Below are 20,344 nucleotides of genomic sequence, written 5' to 3'. Positions count from 1 at the left end.
TTTTTCAATTGTCGGTATGTTTGAAATTAAAACGACAAAAAAAGTAAATAGTATTGTTGCTATGTCTATACTATCTAAAAAGTGTGATGTGCCCAAATATGGTTGTGGTGGTCAAATATGGTAGTGATATGACATCATGTCCATAATGGGCATATCACATTTTGTTTGCAACATACAGTTTGATAGTGTTTACAAGGCTTAAAAGCTTGCACGGCGAATAAACAATGCACATCTATAGGTTTTCAGTACACTATGTGTTTCCGAAAGGAATCATGTGTAGTTGAGAATGCCTACAGAATTCGGTTGTTTTGCTGCAACCATTTCTTTGAAAAACAATATGTCCAGAAGAAGGTTTTAGCAAAACTACCAAAGGCATTCAACTATACTTTATTCCTGTTGGAAATAGAAACGTAACTTGACTATAAATGGTATAAGTAATAATGAAAATGGTGTTTCTGAAGAAATTGTTTAATGAAGTTGATCAAACTAGTAAAATCAAATATATCTACGATAGAACGATTGATGAAGTATTACATTAAATTTAGATAGACGACGGGTAATTAAGTATGCATCAACTCTTCACAAATAGCAATGTATCATTACTTTAATTATATATTTTGATACCGTATAATTAGACGTTAAGTGCCCATGAAATCTAGACGTCTTAAAAGTAATATTTTTCATTATTATTGATTACCATATTAATTAAAATCTTAGTCTATAACCTTAATAATCAAACTGTTATAGAGTATCAAAATAAAAAGTTAATAAAGTGGAAATCAATCAGAATGAGCACACTGATTGGCATTATAATAATACTTGACTTTCCACAGAATACGTGAATTGTGCTGCATTTTTATACCCTAACCATTTCCGAAGATTTGATTCTTTTTTAAATATAAAACAATGTTTCTAAAATGTAGTATTTAAATAGACTCACTACAGATCATCCTTCTGTATAATTATGCAAATTTATTCACGCGAACCAATAGTGATGATGGTTACTGCGCATGCGTAATCATATGTTCATCTACTTTTTGTGACGCGAAAAAAAAATGCACGACCAATTAGAATCAAGAATGGACTTTACGCAACCAAAACTATAATTTATGGCAAAAAATTATATGAAAAGTCACTGTGTCAAATAGCAATGATACCTAAACTTTTATTCATCGACTGAATAAAGTATAATTATAGTAATATTGACGATAAAACCAGTATTTTTGCTTAGAACTATTACACTAAGAAAGAATAAGTAAAATTAAATTACTAAACCACTTTTTAACGGTCCAGTGATTATATGTATTCGATAAGACTTATAAATAATAATAATAGCTAGTTCATCATACGTCATGGGAATTCTAATTATAACATAGTATGCCCATGTCGTAGATTTTTGTTCAGTTTAATTATTCATAATAAATCATTGTTGATTATGATCTCATGTATTGAGCAAATCAATCATTTAATATTATTTTCTCATCATTTCACTTAATGAATTATCCGTAATGATTGATTGTATCTTGAAATTAATTGAGACCTAGTTAATACGTGTATAATTGTATTACAAATAGAAAAGAATTATGACATGAATTGGACTGGAACTGGCCATTTTTACGCTAAACCGTCCTCTGAACAAGAAGAGCAGAACACTGCTGATACATTTAGAGATTATGACCTCATTATTAATGTTTGAGAAAATCACCAAGACTCATTTAATAGAACATAGTTCGTATTTAAAACTATTCAGTATAATTATTGATCGAGTTCAAACATGCACGACCGCAACTTCGCTGGTTTTAGATCCAGGGTATGCCACAACATCATGTCTATCTGAGCCCATGTCCCCACATCCCCCAATACAAAATCCTGCACATAACAATCTGCTTGCTGCTTCACTAGTTCTGTGAAACTGTACACTACATTTCATCATTTTCTACATTATAGTTTGGCCAATAATCATTTCATTTCATTTATTTGCCTCAAAACGATACATACAAAATTAATACAATACATGGTGACAGGGAACAAAAAAAACCAAAAGTAATCAAGGCTGGTGAGACGGGATTTATAAAACGTGAACCTTTCACCATCTTTTAGGTCTCCTGTTGTAATCATGATAAATACACTCACACAAAGAATAACTTGTTAAAAATAGGATCTACAGACTATTTTCACGAGTTGAAAGATTTACTGTTTTATTCAACCAAGCTGAGCAGACTGCTTTTTTTCAACGATGCGTATCCGATACGGTAAATCTTTCATCTCGTGAAAATGTTCTCTATCTGTCCAACAAATACAAAACATTCATACAAAATTGTTCGGCAAACTTTTATTCCATTAATATTCAGGCTTATGCCGTTGCACAACGAAGTTTTGTTGAAGTAGCCTTGAAATTACCCAAATAAAATTGTATAAACATAATAAGTTTCATTTCACCTGCAGTATAGCATCATATCCTGCATTTCTATTGAGAAAAATATTGATTTAAAAAGATATTAACACAAATAAAATAAAATTTAATCTTTTATTATTTTTTGTTGTTGCTTATTTAACTTTTTTAGCTTTAAATTTCAATAAATTCATCTGCTTCATTCAGTTCATAACGATGCGAGAGTTTATTATTTACAAGTATACTCAAATGTCTAAATATATACTTTTTTCTATACATTCGTTTTATTAATTCTTAGTATGTTTTTATTGTATATATCTCTCGATCCGAATATCTTATTTGTACTTTAAATGAACTAACCATTCATGCTTTGGTAACGTTAACTTCTTTAAATTCTCTATGGTACTATCAGAAAGAGTTAAGTGTCGAACAGATATCAATAAGATAATCCCTTTAAAAGAAAATTCAAATTAGTCGTTGCTTGTTTCCTGTGAGATGTGTATAATAAATAATGTGTTAGTAAAAATCTTGTGAAATAGTAGCAGATACCAGAATATGGTTATTACACCTTTAACCTGTTTTGTGAGCTTAATAATTGAGAAAACATTTTTAGAATTAAATTTCGCTCACTCACATTTAGCGTATCAAATGTATAAACAATATTTCTTCAATTTAAAACTCTTAACAATTTGAAACGTAAACAAAATAGAAAGCAAAAATAATGATTAGATTATATTGCCACGTTTGTATTATTATTATTATTATAACAAATCAGGGAAAATAGTTTACTTGAACAATCACAATACAATGTTTCTATTCAATAATATATTCGTTGCTGATACTCAATGTCAGCGCCACAAACTGTTACCATAATAGGCCTACGTGGTTGCACGCAGATTAGAACCGATACCTTAACTCTCTCAAGCTTGGTTCCTTCTAGGGCGGCACAGTGACGTAAACGCAACGTAAGCAATTTAACCAATCACAAGCGACGTTGCGCTTAAGCCTGTTTTCCTGTCGACGTCAGTCGACGCTATCGTTAACAATAATCGGCGATCTTCTACGTAAACATTGAAATGTTAACGATTTACAGGAAAAGGTACTCGCTATCGTTATCATTTCAACTTGATCGTTTTTAAACGATCGTCGTTGAACTGTTAACGATCAACGACGATAGCGTCGAATAACGTCGACAGGAAAACAGGCTTTACGCGCGCCTTAGCGTTGCGTCTTATTGGGAACCAATCTTACTCTCCAACAGTATTATATTTTGTAGCAATGTAAAAACAATACAGTATATTAAGAAAGATATTTTTATAATGTATGTATGTGTTCTTCAATCGGGACTTACTTCAAATGATACGCATGGTTCAGTTTGTTAATTACCCCTTTTTAAGTTCACACCAAACCACAATATGAAATTACATTGACCTTTCGACCGCTTGAACGTTTTAAATACTTACTCTACCGTAATCGAGTTTAGATTGCTTCTTCACCTCATCGTCGGTTGATATTTGTTTAAAAATTTCTCCTATAAGATTTTAAAACAGTCAACCTCTTAAATGTGTAATACCACTAAACCATGCGTATGCCAATATCAAACTCTTTGAGTCATAGACTGACGTGCGACAGAAGGTAGATCAATCCCATCTTAGAGGTAATCTTCAGTAAGCATTACCGGAATACGTAATCATTCGCCAATGTTTGAAACGGTCTACACACCATTGATCAACCATTGTAAATGAAACACTTTATGCGTTTGGCAATAAGTGCTATTTTGAAAAACGTACGAAGAACAGTATAAACTTTTAGAAATTAAATTAACTTATGACATACAATATTGTTAACATAGTACCACTGTGTTCCAGCATCTTCTTTCGTCAACTACCTGCTTGCCTCCTTACCTCTACTTTCCCATAACTGTTATTTTATTTACAAAAAAGAATTACAGGAATCTCTCTCTGTCATCTCTTGCCATGATTCATTGCTTCTTCTTTGGATTCTCTATTTTTTACAACTCCATCCTCAAGATCCTTCTTCCAATAAATCTAAATGTTTTTTGTTATTATATTTTCAGTAATCATTTTCATGATTCATTACTTTGGCTTCCCTGGCTCCCTCTTTCTGTTATTATAACTCCATCCTTAAAAGCCTTGATCTTTCAATAAAAAGTAAACCTGACCTTATTTTGTATTTATTCTATTTTTTTAGTAATGGTCAAACATTAGCAGTGAAACGGATAGCGAAGACAGTGTTTCAACTTACGAAAGCAATCAGAAAAGAAGTTAAAAGTGTAAGGTAGGTAGCTATACTATAACCACATTAATAATTAAATGAAACTAAAAAACAAATAGAAAACAGTAGTGTTTGAAAATAATAATAATAAATAGTAGAAAGTCTTAAAATACTGTATCTATATTTCTTTTTTATAGGGATGTTCAGCATGTCAATTTATGTAAATTTATTGGAGCTTGCATCGAGGTACCAAATGTTTCCATTTTAACAGAGTACTGTCCAAAGGGAAGCGTGCAAGACGTCCTTCTGAATGAAGACATTCCACTAAATTGGGGCTTCAGGTAACGAATTAATCAATACTTGGCATTTGTCTTAAGATATCTTTGACAATTATGTACGTCCGATATCGTTTAATCACACGTATCTGTAGGTTGATTCACTTGGCCACGTACGTATACATTTAACTAATTTTAAACAAAATGCTATATTCCCATTATTGCTATTTTATCAATAAGTTTGTACTTTAAAAAAGTATAATTCTGTGAATTACCAAGATTAACGTGATTAAAATCAATAGTGCAACACGTAACCTTTTTTTAAATATAAATTTAAACCCGTAGTTGGATTTTAATTCTACGTAGGCCTACAAACTTTTAAAAATATATATTTCTGACACTGTATACACCAAATTAGAATGCGTTGTGTTGTATTGGTAACTTTGTAATAAACTAGTACATCCTTTAACATTTTCTTCCCATAAGAGTTGATTAGTGTTGAAAGCTTAATTTCACTTCTGAATTTTGTCGCAATTATTTCGCCTTGGGCTGGAAATCACGACAGACGATACAATTTCAAAAGCAACGTGCAAATGAAAAATGTAATATATTATGTACTCTGAAGTATAACACCTGTAGATACAGTTGATTATTTGGCCGAACGCTAACAACTTTGATATTTGTCGATACTTCAATTATCTTTTTCGTTTTAGGGCTTGTTTGATTGTTTGCAGACATTCTTTCAGTTATTTTCAATGTATAGCCTCAATTAAAAATAATTGGTTTTTTTTAGATTTTCATTCTGTACTGACATAGCTCGTGCTATGACTTACCTCCATCAGAATAAAATATACCACGGACGGTTGACGTCATCAAATTGTGTTGTTGATGACAGATGGGTTGTCAAAGTCACAGGTAAATATACTTTCGTAAACTTTCTTTTGTGATCGTCAACAAAATAACAATAATTCGAATATGTTTTCTCTCTAATATAATGACTCCTAAACTATTGATATTCTGTGAATTAGATTTTTGTTCCACATTAATTTGAATCATTTAACAGAGAATGAGATTATTGTGAATAAAAGATAGTGTAAATAATTATATAAGGCAAATTAATTACAAAAGGGAGGAGGGGAGTACTAGTTCCTAACATGCAAATATGTTTCATGTATGGATATTTTTCTATGTACATGATAGTATTCATTTGCATACGCATCCTGTTCTTAAAATTATTTTACTTAAGAATTTTAAAATAATAGTGTATATTAAGACAATAATGCATTACTTAGTTTAAAAAAACATAATGAGGGTCGGTTGAAAAGCACTTACTTAATACATGGGAAATTGAAATGGACGTCTGTTCATTTTTAAATTCAGAATTGACGTCATAAACCTGCGCATGATCCCTACGTACTGAATTATTCATTTCTGTTCGCTTTGTGCTTCGGAATTGCTTCAATGAAAAGTGTTTATAAGTTAAGCTTTCTGTAATCCTTGTAAATCTACAAGAGCATACAATTCATTTACAACATATATAGTAAATATATATATCGTCAATTAAAGATTGATAAGAGAGCAGAGAATGGGTACGTAAGAAAGCCTGTTTGAATTATGCTCGTATGCTCGCGTTACTATCATTAAATCCCTCTCCTGCAATTATACTCCATCTTATTTGTATTACGAAGAGTGCGCGAAACGATTAACTGGAATTATGGTCTTCTTTAACTAAAGTCCATGCTTTAGAAATGTATAATTGGCCCACTGTAGATGAAGCGTATATTCAAACTCTTAAGTTGCAGTTTTCTTAGTAGAATTATATGCAATTGTGAAGAAATAAATAGTACTATATCGTTGATGGCATAAACACGTTTTGAGACAGAGTGGATTAAAAACAATGGCGCCATTCTATACTTCTAAACACCCGTCATTAGAAACGGTGTGAAATTATCATTAAGACAACAGGATACTAAGAGATAGAAGTGACATAAAAGTAAATTCATCTACATTTGGAAAAACGGTAATAACTATGAGTCATCGATACACCATTATCATTATCGTTGGTTTAGAACGGTACAATAGAATACTGTAAGGTACAAGATATCGAGAATAGATAAGGAATATTTATCTACCTATCTATATAAATCAAAAGGCAAATTACTGAAAAATGACAATGCTGTGGGTGGCTGAATCTTAATGAGATACAAATAACATAAGCAAAAACGATAAAGTAAAGCAGCCAGAGAAATTTGGGTAAACCTTTCATTAGTGCAAGTGTCTTCTACACATTATATAACATCTTTTAGCAAATACATGCAATATGATATAAATTATCTCGGATGTGTCCGCTTGCAAAAGTATAGGAATCTACATATGATTTTATACTGTTTTTTTAAAATGAATTACACGGTTTAATTTTGAATGTAAAAAAACACACAAAGAATTGAGAGAAATCAAAGTGAACTTGAACCTATAATGATGATTATCAAGCCTGGGGGAAAGTGATGTTGGTGAGGAGAGGCTAGCCATACTGCCTTTATCTTTAGGCTTGTCATTTATCTTCATTTGATTTACTTCACCAAGGCGTATAAATGAGAATCTGTAAAAATAATGACGTTTTTGACATTTAGTGTGTACTGAATTACACACAAAATTAACATGGGTCCCTATGGGGAATGAGGTCGTGTGATTGATTCATTCAAATGACAAGATAATTAAGCTTATATAGACACCAAATACTATTTAGTATACGAGTAATGATATTGCACAGGTTTGTAATAAATGATTCCAACAACTAATTATTTCTTTCGTTCTTAGAACTTCATCTTCTATAAAAAATAGCAAGATCCAAGCAAATTAATTGATATTGTAATTAAGTTAGAAAATGTGTAACGTCTTTGCCGTATCACCAATGTAAACTTGCAATAAAACAGCTTGTTTATAATAATAATAATCTGTTACAGTCTCATAAATTAAAGTTACTACTATCTAATGTAAGTGATTCCTAACATTTGATGTGCCGTTTATGATACCGGCTTCTTTTATGTTTCTAAACTTTCCCGTGACGAGTTCAACTAGAACGATGGTTAAATGAATCCGACATCAATCTGGACACTATCGTCTGCGACACCAAACTATGTCCTAACCACGTGACATGTGTCGATACATTAATCTTTTCTAATGTATCTAGGATTAGTTGATGATGCGTGGAATTAGCTGTTTCACTGCACCAGTCAAAACTCAATTATTCGCTCGAGTTCCAAGCATAGTTAAATGCACGGGGATTCCTTTACTCAGTCACAGAAACACATTATCATGTGAAAGGTCACAGACGTCAACATGTAATTTAAACTTAAGAGACCTAATGTTATTAGACTCATTAAATTATGTAATATTTACAACATGATGATATAATACAATGGAAGTTATAAATAGTTATGCGGCAACGACAAACCATCTATAAACCTGAACATATAAATGTTACATAAGAAATAAATACAAACACTAATGAGGGAAAACAATGATATTTGATCGAGGGGTTGATAACGGCGCACTTTCCTGAAAATTGACAAACGGATATGCCTAGATCAGCACGATTCACTGTGTCCATTTCAGGCTTAGCTATTTAACAGGATAAGTCGGCTTCAACTTCAACCAACAAATTTAAATCAATTACTAATAATATGCCATGTCGTTATGGTTATATGGGATTATTGATTTGAAACTTAAAGTGCAATTACTATTCAGTACAAAATACTGGTATTATTGGATATAAAGACTCAGGGGCACCTGTTAGTATTACACATTGGTACATTCGCGTATATCTATAGTTTGATTGCAAACTTCAATTCATATTAGCCTAAAATAGCTTAATTCTTATTATATGACAGAGACACATGTACAGTAATTAGCTCTTCCATAACAATTGTTCCATGCCACAGCTATGTTGCAACATTTCGCAATGTTATTGTAAAATTGGCTTAACGTCTTGTCCGAAAGATTGTATGATAATAACGTGTATCTTCTAGATAGTTATGATTACTAACAGTATCCTTAGCGATGGACATGACTAGGATTGAATGTTCCTGTAACGGTTTATTGGTCCAAAAGAGAGATATAAATATAGCGCTACCTTAATTCATCTCTGATAACATTAATCAGTTAACATTGTTATATCATTCAATGTAATCGTGTACGTCATGACAATTCTATAAATGAATAATGAATAAATAGTTATGAATACCTTTGTCGCCAGAATGGCGTACAACTGCTGCGTCAATATGTCTAAATTATGGAATAATCCCAAAAAGTGTTTACGTGCAACAGCCAACATTCTCGGGTTTCCTTAAAATACGCATTTCACAACTGGAAATATAATATACCTTATTAATTCAAATGCAGTGATTGTTAATTCATTTAATAAATATTCATGTTGACACCAGCATTATTATGCCTATTATTAAATTAGTATATTACATGTATTTCTATGTCTTCGCATAATATGACCTTGATATGTTGAGTAGGTACTTTCAAAGCTGATTTCGAAAAGTCCTAAACGATTCCTTTTTCAAACTTCATTATTAGCCCGAATAATGCTCTTTTATATATTGTGTAAACTTCTGGTGTTTTCCATAACACTTTTGTAGGACTTCCGAGGCACAGTAAGCCCTAGCCTACCGTATGTTGATGTTCTCCGTTTATAGATCATTCGGATTTAGAAAGTTTCCTATCTTTTAAAGAACATCAGTGTGGAATGTTACAAGGGATGATGTGACACTCTTTCATAATTTCCAAATCTACCCTTGTTTTTAGCCTTAGTAGACCTATGATTATCAGGGTTTTATATCAGCGTAGTACACTATAGCATTCTGTACTGATCTGTAAATGGTTGTGAAAAAACTTGTATAAGTTTGCTTCAAATTCGTTAATTATATAGACAGTTTGACGCAAAATGCTGTAGACTCCTATATTCGTCTTTCTTGAACTCACCGCCGTACACAATAACATTATTTCTGCCAATTTACAACAAAGTGGACGAATTTAAAGAATGTATTAAGTTGAAATTGAACAAGCTGATACATAATGTCCTTGGAGAAAACGTATGATTGAATTATCAGAAAGTCCATTATGATGAAAGCTGACAAGAAAGATTACCACTTAGAAAAATCGAATGAAAGAGTTTGATTTGATTGGCAAATAGCTTGAAGAGAAAAACGAAACAGTCGATCTAGCTTAATAAATGGGCTTAATTTAGCCAGTGTCTTGGTTTGCGCTCAATAACGATGGTTTTTTTTTCAAACAAAAATGTTTAAGAGACAGTTTCAATGTATATGTACCAAAGCATGTAGTCGTAAAGACACGCTATCGTTTCTTGTATCTGGTAATTTCAAACTGTGCACTTAGCAAGCTTACAAAGGATACCGTCTATACTGCTATTTTCTGGACATCTGATACAGAATCAATCTTAAATAAAGTACTAACTATCTAATATCTTGAACTTCTTAAGGCAAAATCCATTAGATCAGGTCAAGTGTGTTAGGAATCAACTGTGTTTGATTATCATTATAACTAATTAATGATTCACTGTTATTTCTTCTGAAAAATTACTTCGGCCCTAAGCCGTCTCGGCCAAAGTCAAGTCGGTCCCACGTCAAGTCGGCCCAATCAACTCGGCCCCAAGTCAATTCGGCCTCAAGTCAACTCGGCCTCACGTCATCTCGGCCTCAAGCCAACTCGGCCTCACGTCAACTCGGCCAAAACCTAATCAATCAACTCGGCCCCATTAATCACTTCTGTATCAGTGCTAATACTGTCTGTTCTTTTTTTTTTTTAATGTATAAGTTACTTTAAAACTAATACTAACCATGAAAATTAGATTTGTTGATAGGCCTAATGTAAGTTTAATGTTTTCCCATTCTCTTCTTCAGATATTTTCAAAGTAGACGAGTTCGAATAATGTGAGGTATCAAGTACTTTAGTCTTTTTTGGTCATATTTTCAGATTACGGTATGCCCCTTACTCGTCAAGTTGAAGATCAAGAATTTGACAGAACGTATAAGGACCAAGTGGCACGTGTCTATCTACCACCGGAGGTCATCAATAGCCATGGTATTGTACAGTCACCTACTACTGATGTATACAGGTGAGTAGTAGCGTACTTTCGATTTTACGCGACAATAGGTCCTACGCAGCTATTGCGTCAAACATCCGTCATTATCCGCATGCTAGTTTTCTAATAGCGTTGTTTCACATTGAGTTTTCTAATTGACACTAATGATAGTGGCGCGTTATGAAAACACAATTTCGCTATTTTGGAAAAGTAAGCAAAAAATGGTAACGTCTAAAACTTTGTCTACACTATCAAACTTCATGTGACAAAAAAATGCAATGTGCCCATATATGGAAATGATGATATCATATCACTACCATATTTGGGCACATGACACATTTGTTGTCAAATTTGTTTGATAGTGAGATAGAGCTTAATAAAAAAAACTGTTTGATGAATTTAAAGTAGTTGTATTTAATCCAAAACAAAACATTTCGAAGTAATTTAATACATTGTTTAATAGAAAGTTAATCATCATTTTCCATCATCTTCCATCATCACCATTACCTTTTCCTTTCGCGTGTTAATTATCAAAATTACTACTTTATTCTAGAGATGTAGTATAATAATGATTGTTTCTACAGGAAATAAAAGTAATTTTTTCACAGAGTTAAGCTGTTAAATCTTCTGCCAAACTTTGACGAAATATAATCGAATACGCAGCAGCCTACATAGAGAACTATTTTGAAGAAAAAATCGAGTGGGACAAAATGTTAGCGCTGAGCAAATCATTTCATTTATCAAGTTATAGATATCGTTAATATTGAATGTTATTCTGTATTGGTATTCACAATCAGTTCAACTGTTACCACTATCACACTATGTTTAATAATAATAATACATTATGTTAAATATCATTATCGCCACAAAAAAATTACTTTTCTTCAAAATCATTCGGCATTTAATATTTCTATCACCATCTTTCCAATATTTAACGTTTTTGCCAATTCTTTCTAATCCAGTATGATGGCAATACCTTATTACACCGTCAATATTGCTTATTTTGTAGCTACGCTGTAATACTAGTAGAGATTGCTTCAAGAAGCGAACCGTATGAATCAGAAGATTTAGAAAAGATCAATGGAGTATGGCGTCCTGAATTACCTGATCTTGCAGATATACCAAGATCAAACAACAATGATGAACATTGTCCTTGTCCTAAAGAATATATAGAGGTTGGTAAATGTTTTTAGTATATAATAAAGACTTCCCCTGAGTATAATGGGTTAACCGAGTGTTGAATATAGATTGTCCTTCTCTTTTTTCCACGGGAAAGTGCCTCTGAATAGGAGTGTCTCTAAAGGAGTTGTATGTTATCTGAATGTTATTCAATATTTTGACACAAAGTCAAGAAAGCTGAATAAACTGCCATCGGGTAGACTCTTCGTTAGCTGTAAAGGAGCGAAATATCGACTCATTTCCTTAAGCTATATACAAGTACAAAATACATTATGCCTCGTAAATAAATAAAGGTGTTATCGATATTTTTCGTTCGGGTTCAGATAGTTGTGTAGTTATCACATAATTAGGAAAATGATGCATCGGGTCATGTGTATTTTATAATATCGACAATCTTTTATAATTGGTAAAGAGTATTGTAGTCACAATATGACTGACGCATGTTTTCCGGGTTTTCGAAGTTTTTATCACATAGGCCTACCATTACATAAGATAGAAGAATTATTCTTTTCGTATCACTTATTGAGTATGAAATTCGGCATCCAAGTTACGTCACCAACAGGACGACAGAAGGAGAATAACACATTGTTTAATCAAAAAGCAGTTACGTAGAACCTTTAAACTCTTATCCTTAAGATATTTTCTTCAAGATATTCTTAAACATGTCTGTCTTTGATTGGCTATATTTTTCAGACGTTATTTTGCATCAGGATTTACAGTTGACACATGGGAATATTGCTCATAAAAAGTTGGCAAAACCAAATTATAAAGATAATCTTGTATCTTTTCCTCATAAATTATTCAATATTTCATATATTATTTACAATATTAATTAAAAATATTTACACGCTATTTCATTTATCAACGCAATATTTCAGATTTGATACCACCAACCGTTGATTTTTCAATTTCTTTGCAATTGATTAAATTTAATTACTTCAGTATTACTATGTTTATAGATGCAAATATATAATGATAATTTCAATTCGATGATAAGTTGAACTTGGTAATTAATTTAATTATTTTAATTTAATTTAATTAACTTGGTGAGTAATTAATTAATTAATAGTAGGCCTACTCCATTACTATTGAAAACATTTTCAAAATATCGAATTGTGACTACTAACTACTATCACATTTTTAGAGAAATGTATATATTACTACCAATCTGTTAAAAATACATTTTGAACTAGGACTATGAATACCTTAATTTTATGTGGTTTTTTAAAATATTTTTTTTGGAAAATAACTTTTTTAGTTAAATCTGTTTATAATTCTAATGATTTAGACTAGGTCTATGTATACCTTAATTTGGGTTTTTTTAGATTTATTTTGTAACTTTTCATTTTTAGTTAATAAAATATTAGTTAAATCACGTACCATTTTTTCAAAAATTAGTATTGTATGCATTGTGTTGAATGTGTATATGTTTTGTAACTGTTTGAGTTTGGGTTTTTTTTCTATGTAGTTGATTACAAATTGTTGGCAAGATTCAGCCTTAGCCAGACCCACCTTTAGTCACATTAAGCAAACTCTGTACACTATTAATCCGTCGAAACTCAGTCCTGTCGATATGATGATGCAGTTAATGGAGAAGTATTCCAAACATCTTGAGGTCCTTGTCAACGAACGTACACAAGATCTTATCCACGAAAAACAGAAGACAGACAGGTTACTTTACAGTAGGTTATTCGATTTTTGTGTTCTTTTACCAAACCTTTATAATCTACTGAAGAATTAACACACCATATTAAATTAAATTACATGAGTGAGTGCGTATTATTTTATTTGCGACTTAATGAATCAGGAACTATAATAATTCATTGTGCGCATGCGGGGACACTGCAGGAGTGTGCTTTCCTCACTTGACATCCCGGAACAACGACAAAATAATGCTTATATATGCTTATTAGGCCGTACAAAATCGAAAGTTTCTTATTATCATAAGGCCAAATCCAGTGCTAGAAAAGTATTCCTACACACTATCAGGCTATCATATTAGCTTGTTGATTACAATTCTATTATTTTGAATTAAATTGAACACAGTTTAACTTTGTAAACTATCTTTAACAACGCTAAATAATACTCCCATGTATTCGTCAATTGGCTTGCTTATTATATCGCAGTTATATCTATCGTTAAGTTTCAAATAGAACCGTCGACACTTCTATATTAATGTTCTTAAATAAGTGAAGTAACTATGACAACACACGAGTTACAGTTATAATGCATATAACATTAAAATTAGAATTAAATTGATATATTAATAATCGATGTGCGATGTCGCCATAATGGCGAGAGTGCAATTTTAGATATTATCATTATAAAATATAGGCCTTTTACTTTCTACAATACTCATTACAGGTCATTTATGATATTATGTTTTATCATGCACAATAATATAAAATTGTTAGTATAGGGAAGTTCACAATAACTGAAATATTCTTCAGCGTTAATTATTTTAAGAATTCCATTGTAAAATATTTATTGGCCACTTTATATTCATGTCGCAGTGAAGCTCTATACTTCTTTCAAGTTGGTAATTAATGCCGAAATTAATAATCCTTATTAATAATTCCCAAAACTCTAAACTAATAGAAGCAGAATATTTTGGAATAATAAACCGGTTTGATGTAATTAAATGCTAGCGGCAGTAAAAGGTGGTTTTAACGAGATAAACTACTGTATGAATATTATGTGAAGCTTAAATTACCTCGTACATTATAGGATATTTTGTTTGGAGTTTAAACTACTATCATATACTTTATCACACTTATTGTAATTCACTCTTACGTAATTTAGAACGTCTGTAGGTAACGTAGATAACTTAGCTCATTTTGTTTATTTAAAGAAAGACATTGTCTACCTTTTTTCAATAATTTATTAACATTTATTAAGTCTTACAATTCTAAACTGTAGTATGAATATTATTAAATACATTTAATCAAAATCTAGTAAAGTCAGAGATCGGGTTAATAATCTAAGGAAACAGAATGTATGAATATCTGGATGAGAGCATTCAATGACATACGGCAAAACTGAATATTATCAGAAAACAATCTACGTTACTTTTTCTAATATACTTAACGTCATCAATATCTAGATTTACAAAATTAAATTATCCTTTCCTCTCAGGTATGCTTCCTAAATCTGTAGCGGACGAGTTAAAACGTGGGAAAAGCGCAACGGCAGAATCTTTTGAAGGTTGCACCATATTTTTCAGGTACGCATAAAATATTATTAAACAGCTTGTACAATGAGATATCAAGAAGTAAGGCCTGATTCCATAATACCGTATACATATTTTTCTTTAAGCAAGATTATGTAAGCTTTCTGAAACTCCAAATTATGGTCAGTTTATGGTTGTCACTCTTCTATAGTGAGTCTATGTAAAGATACATACGATCATTCTCTATGTTTAAAATATTAGGATAATTAGGAAGGATTGGAAAGTTCTTTTTAATAATAACTAATATAATTTAAAGCATACTTTTATATTCAAAGCATGAGTCTAGAGCCTGATTTGTAAGTTAACGAGAATTGTGTTAAAGTCACGCACTGGCAAAATGATTAAGGCTATGAATACCAATTTAATACCTTCTTTTATCACTCATTGATTTTAGTTGAGAAAAAAAAGACCTAACCTCATAAAAATATATTATTAATTTTCTGTTTTCGTTTACAGTGATATAGTTGGTTTTACGAAACTTTCAAGTTCCAGTTCACCGTATGAGATCATTGCTCTTCTCAACAAACTTTACGTGACCTTTGACTCAATCATCGATAACTACGACGTATACAAAGTTGAGACAATCGGAGATGCATGTAAGTTATGATATGTAATATACGTATATACAAATTAAACCTAGCTCAATCCGAGGAAATCGCATGAGTAGGTAGGCCTATATAAGATCTACAATTTTTGCCCCGAATTACTAATTATGCTTCAATGATGCCCAATTGTTTATGTCGACAGATATTTAACTACGAGCACACCATTAAAGCATAGTTCACCTTAAGACATGCTTTATTTTTACTTTCTATGATCGATGTGTAAATCAATTAAACTGAATAAAGCATAGCCGCCATTGATTTGTTGGTGTAAGCCGATGGTCATTGGGTGTGAGTCCGTAATAGCATACTCGAGTGAGCACCCTTACAGTAGGCGTCACACCTAAGGTGATCGCGATGTTTATTATAACTTACTCGTGCATCATAACGCATTAATCATGTTCATATTCCATAAATATTTTTACTAAAATGAACACAAGTGAATTATTCTTTTGGATATGATAAAGAGAACTCACTTAACCAAATGTAAATATAATTGAATATAGAAACAGTTTAAGGCTTACTCAATCTGACGGGTTATAAGCTGATTTATTAAAAGCAGACGAACCACTTCAATTGACACATTCACGTTTATTAATAACTGAAGGTAATCCTATTAAGGTTTTCTAAAGTGCACTGTAATGTTACATACCTATTTCGAATAAATAGTATAGGTGGCCTACCGATATGATATTGGCAATCGCATGAAGAGTTAAAGACTACAAGTTTGAAATATCTATCAAGAAGCTGCGACCACATTCGACAAGGGTGGGAATCAGATAAAACTTATGCTACAGAATTAGGCAAATTCCTGTACAGGTATATCGTAATACGTTTTTTCAATGTGGTTCTGCTTCCACAACCAGTGATCTGGAAACCGCCTCCTCTTACACAAACTTTTACATTAAATGTAGTTTGCTTCTTTTTTGTTGGTTTGTTTGTTTATTAACATTATTCATCTGCCTACGACAGTTACTACAGTACAGCGCAGTGCAGTGCATATGGACCCTGTACACTGGGTAAGCCTTTACTCTTGCGGAAGAACAGTTCATGTTATTTGAAGTTCACGCTGTTCATATGTGTACAAAGAACCTCGAGAAGACTTGTTCTACCACTCGGTGAAAGCTTTCGATGTTGATCTTTTTACAGCCTTAACCGCCCGGCCAGTCGACCAAAAGCAGCCCATAGAAAATCGAAATATCATCTTACCAACATTAGCACGTTGGTATTGTAACCGACCCGCTTCGAATATTAATATTTATTTATTATAGTAGCAATTGTAATTAATAACTTCAATTTGCCACAAGGGGTTATTAGCGGAAATCTATCTAGATGTTTTAAATATACTAGCTGTTTTAAATATAGATTACGGCTTTTGGCAATTTTCAATTAACGAGTGTAAAGGTGCACATCATGTTCTCGTGAAATTGAAATGCTAGTCATAATAAATTGAAGAGCGATATAAAATACATAAAAGTAGCTTCAAGAAAGATGAATCGTGACATATATTGCCTTTTACCATTGAATTATGATTAATCTGTGCAATATTGGTAGCAATTTAGCCTTTTATACTAGCACACATTCTGACCTCTTAGAACAGTAGTTTCATAACCTAACCAACATATTATAATTGAAATAACAACTAAACATTTCTAAACGTATTTGTGCACAAACTCGGAGATTTAAGAAGTTACAGCTCAAATATTTCAGCCTTTTCTGTAATAGTACACATATCAGATTACATACACATATCAGAAAATGTGAGTTTTTAGTAGTGACTTAAAGGTGCTCAATAATGATGTTTGTTTAATGTTCAAAGGTAGGTGGTTTCAGATGCTAGGTCCAGAAATGCTGAAAGTCCGATCTCCCTAACTATGTTTGCTCCTCGGAATGGTCAGTAGCACCTGATGACTAGATCTTAGTTCTCGCTTTCTCTCTCTTTGTATGTCAATTTTATGCAAATCTATTCATCTTTTAAAAATAAACATTCTATGCAAATGTTATGTAATATATTTTTTTCATTTTTCTCTATTCATCATGTCATGTTTGATCACACATACAGCATTTTTTTTATATAAAACTACATGTACTTCCTTTTTTAAAAAGGTATATTCATATTAGAATATAAGAAATGATAGAATTCAAAACTTGTTCGACAGTCTACTAGTAGTAAAGATACTACTACTTACTAGTCATTTTAAAGCTCGGTTACATGCATATAATATCTGGTAAATGTACATAAAACAAATATGTGTAATAGAAATTACGGCGAAAAAAACATGAATGTCCCGGTTTCAAATGGCCAAATACAAAATTTGGCAAAATTCTTCTATAAAAGTCAGACAGACAGTTTAACTAATGTATTAGCATATCCAGTGACTCCCTGGAAAGTAAAAAAAAAAGTTGATGGGATATACGGTTGATAATGTTTGCACGAAAAAAAAACATAATTGTTTTAAAGTTCCTATCTCTTTACAACAGTTGTGTACACAAGGATAGGGATTTTACTGTGAAATTTGAACTATCCCCATCTGAAAAAAAATATAATTATATAAATATTTTCAACAAAATAGTGTAGCACAATAAAAATCCCAAAAATGATGATACATAGGGGAAATTATAGATCGATAATTATTGGAATGTATGATCAATAGAAATGTTTTGCCCGCACCTGGCCTTTAAGATAAAAGTACCCACTGGCATAATCACTCTTGACACTACTCAGGCCTCCGCGTGTGGTTGCGTCGTTTATCATACCTTTTGAAATGCATACATTTACGGAGTTCCAACAGAACAATTATATATGGATATTAATAAATCTTTTTTTTTTATTTCTACATAGATATGGTCGTCTCCGGTCTTCCAAATCGGAATGGAGATAAGCATGCCGGTGAAATTGCAAGCATGGCACTGGACCTCGTTAGGGTGTGTAACACATTCGTTATACCGCATAAACCGGACACCAAGTTGCTAATTAGGGCTGGAATTCATTCTGGTAAGTTAATTTTTCAATCAAATCAAATGTTGATTTATATTTTTGTTTTGACCTGCTCTGATTCAATTAGATTGTAATGTCTAGTTCAGGTATTCAATAAAGTCATCATTGAAATTAGATAAATGGGATTCCACCAGCAGACTCAATACATGGTTGAAGAAGTGCATAGACATAGGCCTAAGATACTGTACACTTTAATCCACCTGCAGACTCACCTATTAGAGAAGTGGAATGTACAACTTTCAGACTCAATATTATGACTAAATTAGTGGAATTGAGATATACCATAATCAATCATTCGCAACCAATCCACCAGACCTCGTGGAAATGCTCGATTCGAGGGAATTTTAAAAAAAAGTGGAAAATGGGCTCTACTGTATGCTCCGTATAAATGTTTGTAAGACTAAAACATTGTTACTTTTACTCTACAAATGCGACGATCAATTAGTAGTCCAATGTACATTATGTATTCATCTACTATACTTATATGTTATATATTATGAAGAAAAAGAAAGTGACCGAATTAGCAAGAGTATACCTATACTCGACAATGTAGTCAAATTTGATGACATTGAAAAACACATACACTTTTTACATCCACATCAATCAGGTCATTATTAAGTTTGAATGACGTTAAATAACGTATTGTCGTTTATCATTGTCCATTAGATGTATTGTCCAATGATTGTATTACCGCGACCCGAAACTGAACTGAAATAATAATCAAAAGAGAACGCAATGGCCTTAATATAAACCATTCTTCAAAAAAAAATGGAGGTTGCTTGGACTTTCGTGATCGATATACGTTGTGTTGTAGTAGACCTATTCAGCGCTCATTTTTACGTTTTAGCCATTGGCATAATGGAATGAATGAATTATACTTAATTATGAAACTGAAAACCAGTAATTGTATTGACTAATTACATTATAAACGTGTTATCAAATTGATCAGCGTTGGTAATTTTTACATAGATTTCCAAATTGGAATATCAACTTTTAGACCTAAAAAAAGTTTATTTTAGTCAAATAATGCGTATTATTTCCTACCTATGCCACAATATGTTTATTAACATTTCTGAAGAATGCCTTTGATTTACAATTGGTTAACACGAGTCCATATTCCCCTGTTATTTATAAATCGCTTTCATAACTGTGAAATATTGTTGAATACAAGTTCATTGTTTAGATTTAATAGAAATGTACCCATGAGGTAATATTACGTACTGCAATAATTTATAGTCTTATTATACATTGTTTGAAGTAATGGTTCAGAATGAATGTAAAGCCACTGTCTCATGAAAGGTCTCATTTAAGGAAAATAACTTCAA

The 20,344-nt window shown here is 31.9% G+C and overlaps 1 protein-coding gene across 2 annotated transcripts in view; it reads left to right on the top strand.

Annotated features, from left to right (window-relative positions):
* LOC144845829 (atrial natriuretic peptide receptor 1-like) overlaps window positions 1-20,344 on the top strand; it is a 63,170-nt gene that overhangs the window by 35,297 nt on the left and 7,529 nt on the right. For both annotated transcript variants that reach the window (XM_078703275.1, XM_078703276.1), the window contains exons 9-17: window positions 4,604-4,690; window positions 4,825-4,968; window positions 5,696-5,817; window positions 10,903-11,044; window positions 12,021-12,186; window positions 13,659-13,872; window positions 15,326-15,413; window positions 15,876-16,015; window positions 18,864-19,016. In XM_078703275.1, the coding sequence (XP_078559401.1) occupies window positions 4,604-4,690; window positions 4,825-4,968; window positions 5,696-5,817; window positions 10,903-11,044; window positions 12,021-12,186; window positions 13,659-13,872; window positions 15,326-15,413; window positions 15,876-16,015; window positions 18,864-19,016 (1,256 nt within the window). The remainder of the gene's footprint in view (window positions 1-4,603; window positions 4,691-4,824; window positions 4,969-5,695; window positions 5,818-10,902; window positions 11,045-12,020; window positions 12,187-13,658; window positions 13,873-15,325; window positions 15,414-15,875; window positions 16,016-18,863; window positions 19,017-20,344) is intronic.

Source organism: Antedon bifida, chromosome 6 (assembly GCF_963402885.1).
Source record: "Antedon bifida chromosome 6, ecAntBifi1.1, whole genome shotgun sequence".
Lineage (NCBI taxonomy): Eukaryota > Metazoa > Echinodermata > Crinoidea > Comatulida > Antedonidae > Antedon > Antedon bifida.
This window is presented reverse-complemented; position numbering and strand designations above follow the sequence as displayed.